The 6613-nt window shown below is 44.9% G+C and overlaps 1 protein-coding gene across 1 annotated transcript in view; it reads left to right on the top strand.

The window, feature by feature from the left end:
* The window catches only part of LOC107573634 (ral guanine nucleotide dissociation stimulator-like), a 41207-nt gene extending 39809 nt beyond the window's left edge, over positions 1-1398 (top strand). Inside the window, exon 13 of the mRNA XM_016260075.1 lies at positions 380-1398. Coding sequence (XP_016115561.1) covers positions 380-555 — 176 coding nt within the window. The 3' untranslated portion in view covers positions 556-1398. The remainder of the gene's footprint in view (positions 1-379) is intronic.
* Positions 1399-6613: the final 5215 nt, after the last annotated feature.

The raw sequence follows: 6613 nt of genomic DNA on the forward strand, positions 1-6613 counted from the left end.
CACACACAGACACACACTCACACACACACACACCCAATCACACACTCACACACACACCCAATCACACACTCACTTACATACACACTTACACACTTACACACACTCACACACACAGTCACACACACACACACACTCACTCACTCACACACACACACACACGCAGAACACAGGATTCATATTTAAATCTAATTTTTGTGGCTTAATATTTACAGATACTAGTCCTTATCGCAATTTCATACCACTTTTGATAAATTCATCCAAAGTTTGACATTCCGTGTTATACGGTAAATTCCGTTTTTATGACTGAATTCTGTGGAATCATAGGGCCCTAAAAGTGGCCTGATTTTAACGTAGGTCCTGTTATTGTGTTCCCACACAGAGCTGAAGATTCCCGACAACGCCAATGTTTTTTACGCCATGAACTCCACGGCAAACTATGACTTTGTGTTGAAGAAGAGAGGTTTCCCGAGAGCAGGCCGCACCAAACACGTGGCCAGCTCCACGCTGCCCCGAATGAAGCAGAAAGGTCTGAAGATCGCCAAGGGACTCTTCTGAACCCCAAGCTCTGTCTCAGTACAGCAGCGCAGGAGATCTGTGTGTTTACAGTCATTCCCGGATCTCCAAACCCGCTCTGGTCTGTGACGTCTTCAGCTGTGTGCTGTGAACCACTGACCTCCGCTGGGGTCATCTGGCCGGTCACATGACAGGAAGTGACCTCAGTGTTGTTCCTCTTTACTACCGCGGTGGTGCTCAGGCCGACGAAACGTTTCTCTCTTCTTTTGTTTCATGCTTTCATTTCTCACACAGATGCCGAGTGACTCTGTCACTGGTGTAGTTGATAAAAGTAAGATGTCGTAATTTAAAAGCGAATTAATTTTCTTGCCACTGCAGATGGAGGAGGTGGTGTTTGTGTATAAATATGAGCAGTGCATAAGGAACAAGATGAACAGCGAACTCTGTCAGTTTCTAACGTGGGTTTAACAGTGCAGTCGCTCACTGTGACACTAATCATTCACGTAAAGCTACACCTCGGCGGCCCACATCTCATATCTCCAGTCCCTGTTTCCATCGCTGCACACTGACGTGTGAAACCCCGACCGCAGCATTTGAAATAAAAATGAAAGGTGTGAGGATGAGGGTTTTTCGAGTGTCAGCGGTCCAGAGATGTTGGCTGTAGTCGTGATAAACCTGCGCTGAGATCGGAAGAAGAGGGAAACAACTTCAAAAGTGAAACTGCACATGAATGAATGAGTTTTTGTACTGTTTTACCTGTAGTTCAGTGTTCGTTCATGACTGAATGCACATGCTTCACAACGCTGACCTGCCATATTTCCACACCCTGACTGTGTGTGTGTGTGAGTGAGTGAGTGAGTGAGTGAGTGAGTGAGTGAGTGAGTGAGTGAGTGAGTGAGTGAGTGAGTGAGTGAGTGAGTGAGTGAGTGAGTGAGTGAGTGAGTGAGTGAGTGAGTGAGTGAGTGAGTGAGTGAGTGAGTGAGTGAGTGAGTGAGTGAGTGAGTGAGTGAGTGAGTGAGTGAGTGAGTGAGTGAGTGAGTGAGTGAGTGAGTGAGTGAGTGAGTGAGTGAGTGAGTGAGTGAGTGAGTGAGTGAGTGAGTGAGTGAGTGAGTGAGTGAGTGAGTGAGTGAGTGAGTGAGTGAGTGAGTGAGTGAGTGAGTGAGTGAGTGAGTGAGTGAGTGAGTGAGTGAGTGAGTGAGTGAGTGAGTGAGTGAGTGAGTGAGTGAGTGAGTGAGTGAGTGAGTGAGTGAGTGAGTGAGTGAGTGAGTGAGTGAGTGAGTGAGTGAGTGAGTGAGTGAGTGAGTGAGTGAGTGAGTGAGTGAGTGAGTGAGTGAGTGAGTGAGTGAGTGAGTGAGTGAGTGAGTGAGTGAGTGAGTGAGTGAGTGAGTGAGTGAGTGAGTGAGTGAGTGAGTGAGTGAGTGAGTGAGTGAGTGAGTGAGTGAGTGAGTGAGTGAGTGAGTGAGTGAGTGAGTGAGTGAGTGAGTGAGTGAGTGAGTGAGTGAGTGAGTGAGTGAGTGAGTGAGTGAGTGAGTGAGTGAGTGAGTGAGTGAGTGAGTGAGTGAGTGAGTGAGTGAGTGAGTGAGTGAGTGAGTGAGTGAGTGAGTGAGTGAGTGAGTGAGTGAGTGAGTGAGTGAGTGAGTGAGTGAGTGAGTGAGTGAGTGAGTGAGTGAGTGAGTGAGTGAGTGAGTGAGTGAGTGAGTGAGTGAGTGAGTGAGTGAGTGAGTGAGTGAGTGAGTGAGTGAGTGAGTGAGTGAGTGAGTGAGTGAGTGAGTGAGTGAGTGAGTGAGTGAGTGAGTGAGTGAGTGAGTGAGTGAGTGAGTGAGTGAGTGAGTGAGTGAGTGAGTGAGTGAGTGAGTGAGTGAGTGAGTGAGTGAGTGAGTGAGTGAGTGAGTGAGTGAGTGAGTGAGTGAGTGAGTGAGTGAGTGAGTGAGTGAGTGAGTGAGTGAGTGAGTGAGTGAGTGAGTGAGTGAGTGAGTGAGTGAGTGAGTGAGTGAGTGAGTGAGTGAGTGAGTGAGTGAGTGAGTGAGTGAGTGAGTGAGTGAGTGAGTGAGTGAGTGAGTGAGTGAGTGAGTGAGTGAGTGAGTGAGTGAGTGAGTGAGTGAGTGAGTGAGTGAGTGAGTGAGTGAGTGAGTGAGTGAGTGAGTGAGTGAGTGAGTGAGTGAGTGAGTGAGTGAGTGAGTGAGTGAGTGAGTGAGTGAGTGAGTGAGTGAGTGAGTGAGTGAGTGAGTGAGTGAGTGAGTGAGTGAGTGAGTGAGTGAGTGAGTGAGTGAGTGAGTGAGTGAGTGAGTGAGTGAGTGAGTGAGTGAGTGAGTGAGTGAGTGAGTGAGTGAGTGAGTGAGTGAGTGAGTGAGTGAGTGAGTGAGTGAGTGAGTGAGTGAGTGAGTGAGTGAGTGAGTGAGTGAGTGAGTGAGTGAGTGAGTGAGTGAGTGAGTGAGTGAGTGAGTGAGTGAGTGAGTGAGTGAGTGAGTGAGTGAGTGAGTGAGTGAGTGAGTGAGTGAGTGAGTGAGTGAGTGAGTGAGTGAGTGAGTGAGTGAGTGAGTGAGTGAGTGAGTGAGTGAGTGAGTGAGTGAGTGAGTGAGTGAGTGAGTGAGTGAGTGAGTGAGTGAGTGAGTGAGTGAGTGAGTGAGTGAGTGAGTGAGTGAGTGAGTGAGTGAGTGTGTGAGTGTGAGAGTGTGTGTGTGAGTGAGTCTGTGTGTGTGTGTGTGTGTGTGTGTGTGTGCATGTGCTTGCTACCTGTTGTAATGTCTTTGTGTGTGTGTTCATGTCTTGTGTTTTATGACGACAAAACCAAAAGGGCCAAAGATCTCTGCTTGTTTCAGGAGCGTGTCAGTCCAGTGAGGTCAGCACTGCCTGTTCAGGAAAACCAACCCAAGATCTCTCAGATCGGATCTGAACACCCCAGATATCTGGTGCCATTTGTCTTTTTCACTGTCAAAAAAGATTTAAGAAAAAAAAGGGAAAAGATTTTATTATAACTCACACGCTCTGGTTTTGTATGTTCTTTTTTGTAATTTTTGTACAATATGAATTGTCCTTTGTACTTTTGCCTTTCATTTGGTTCGCGTGTGTGTGTGTGTGTGTGTGTGTGTATTTATTGATTTGTAAATACTTTTTGTAGCGGTGTACATTTAGTTTCTTCTCCCATGTAATTATGAATATGTAAATATGAATATATCTAAGCGAAGTTTATACCACTCCAAATTGTGTTTCTTTCAGTTCTGTTGACTTTTTTCTGTTTTCTGTTTGTCTCATCTTTTTTCATGGTTTAAATTGCTATTATTTTTTCCTTATGATGCACTGTTTCTAATATTGGCGAAAACAACTAATAAACACGCAGTGCGACTCATTTCTAGTGCTCCTCGTGTTTGCTCTGCGTGCTGCGTGCTGCGTTCTGTATTCTGCGTTCTGTGTTCTGCGTTCTGCGTTCTGTGTTCTGCGTTCTGCGTGCTGCGTGCCGCGTTCTGCGTGCTGCGTTGTGTGTGCTGTGTGCTGCGTTCTGTGTTCTGCGTTGTGTGTGCTGCGTGCTGCGTTCTGCGTGCTGCGTGCTGCGTTCTGCGTGCTGCGTTGTGTGTGCTGCGTGCTGCGTTCTGCGTGCTGCGTGCTGCGTTCTGCGTGCTGCGTTGTGTGTGCTGCGTGCTGCGTTCTGCGTGCTGCGTGCTGCGTTCTGCGTGCTGCGTTGTGTGTGCTGCGTGCTGCGTTCTGCGTGCTGCGTGCTGCGTTCTGCGTGCTGCGTTGTGTGTGCTGCGTGCTGCGTTCTGCGTGCTGCGTGCTGCGTTCTGCGTGCTGCGTTGTGTGTGCTGCGTGCTGCGTTCTGCGTTCTGCGTTCTGTGTGCTGCGTGCTGCGTTCTGCGTGCTGCGTGCTGCGTTCTGCATGCTGCGTTGTGTGTGCTGCGTGCTGCGTGCTGCGTTCTGCGTTCTGCGTTCTGTGTTCTGTGTTCTGTGTTCTGGTCTGATGGAGAAGCGCAGATACAGCACTGCTGTGGCCAGCAGGTGGCGCTAGAGCTCTGCACTCGCAGAAATGATGTTGTAGAGATGTAATATAACAGATGTAGTACTATAAACGCACTGCTCTTGTGTTCCACGTCTTCTGAAGCAACACAGAAAGAAAATGAAACAGTTCCCCTTCACTAAAGCACTGAAATACCATTTGTTTTCTGCATTGAGAATAAAAAGTTGAAAGTATTTGTGAAAGAACATGACACTCGAGTAGGCCAGGCCGAATGGAGAATAACATTTGAGCTTCATCAGAGGGACATTTATCTTATAACACCAGAAAACATTAATATATACGTATATAACATACTAGTGCGCTAAACTGTTGTTGTATAGAAAAGAGCTGCATTCAGACGACTTTTTACTGCAATCAAAACGGCATATTTAATCAAAGTGTCAGATGATGCTGTTGTGGGATTTTGTGTTTGCAATGAAATGATTGTAATCTTAGTTCAGATGATGAAGGATTCTGAAAGTCTGACAGTAATCAGTGTTGAGTTCTACTGTAAGGTTATTCCTGCCTGCTTTACAGGTTTGAGAATGAGTAACAGTGAGAAACCTTAAACACTTAGAGTAAGTCGAGAAGTGTCCAGTCAATGATCTGTGGTTTTGAGCATTTAATATTATGGTAAAGATTGTGCACATGATCCAGAGTGATTCCTCGGGTCCTGGCTGCTGTTTGTTTTTACACGTTTCCGCTGGTCTCCTGTTTGCCGAGAGCCACACGCGTTTTATTGCAATCGCGTCCTGCACGAAATGCTCTTCTTCTGATGGATCTCGGCCCGTGAGGCAGTCATCATCGTGACGTTATGAAGAGAAAAATCTCCACACACTGACAGATTATGAACAATTCAGAAAAATATGGTTGTATTTGTTCATTGCCCCACCATACAGCCCACAAATATCAGCTCATAAAGCTCTGATGAGGAGTGAGTCACACCACTCCGTTCACCTTTATCTTGCCTGCTTTTCATATTTCTTCCAACAGAATTACTTTTCCAGCTTTAGTCTTGGTTAGGTTTGGGTATCGTTTGAATTTGATCAATTCTGATTCCGATTCTTATCGATTCTCAGTTTCGATTCCAATGAGGTTAAAGAAATTATTTAGATATCAAACATTTATTTTGTCAAAACATTTAGTTGCTGCTGAACACCATGAATAAAAATCAGCCGGCTGCATAAAAACTGACTGGATTAAGAGCTGTTTGTGTGTAATATAGAGCGGCACGATTCTGGATAAATTGAGACTTGTTTTTAATGGAGGTTGTAGTTCTCTCACAATTCTGAAGAAACAATATTAGACAACTAAACAAAATCTGATGGAATTAATGAATGAATGATTCAATGACTCACTCAAGATTCACTCGGTTCGTTACAGGATGAATCAGTGTTTTTGAATGAATCTCTTGAATGAATGATTCAAAGACCAATACATTTTTAACAGCTCCTTTTCTCCAGCTAAAAATAAAAGATGCGCACACAGGAATGTCCGTCCATCCATCCATCCGTCTATCCATCTATCCATCTATCTATCTATCTGTCTGTCTGTCTGTCTATCTATAACACATTTCTGTCTATCTATCTATCTATCTATCTATCTATCTATCTATCCATCTATCCATCTATCTATCTATCTGTCTGCCTGTCTGTCTGTCTATCTATAACACATTTCTGTCTGTCTGTCTGTCTATCTGTCTGTCTATCTATCCGTCTAACTATCTATCTATCTGTCTGTCTGTCTATCTATCCGGCTATCTATCTATCTATCTGTCTGTCTGTCTGTCTATCTATAACACATTTCTGTCTGTCTATCTGTCTGTCTATCTATCCGTCTATCTATCTATCTGTCTGTCTGTCTATCTATAACACATTTATGTCTGTCTATCCGTCTATCTATCTATCTCTCTGTCTGTCTATCTATCTATAACACATTTCTGTCTGTCTTTCTGTCTGTCTGTCTGTCTGTCTGTCTGTCTAGCTATCCGTCTATCTATCTATCTGTCTGTCTGTCTATCTATAACACATTTCTGTCTGTCTATCTATCTATCTATCTATCTATCTATCTATCTATCTATCCATCTATCCATCTATCTATCTATCTGTCTGC

Source organism: Sinocyclocheilus grahami, unplaced genomic scaffold (assembly GCF_001515645.1).
Source record: "Sinocyclocheilus grahami isolate Dianchi unplaced genomic scaffold, SAMN03320097.WGS_v1.1 scaffold1988.1, whole genome shotgun sequence".
In the NCBI taxonomy this organism is placed as follows: Eukaryota; Metazoa; Chordata; class Actinopteri; order Cypriniformes; family Cyprinidae; genus Sinocyclocheilus; species Sinocyclocheilus grahami.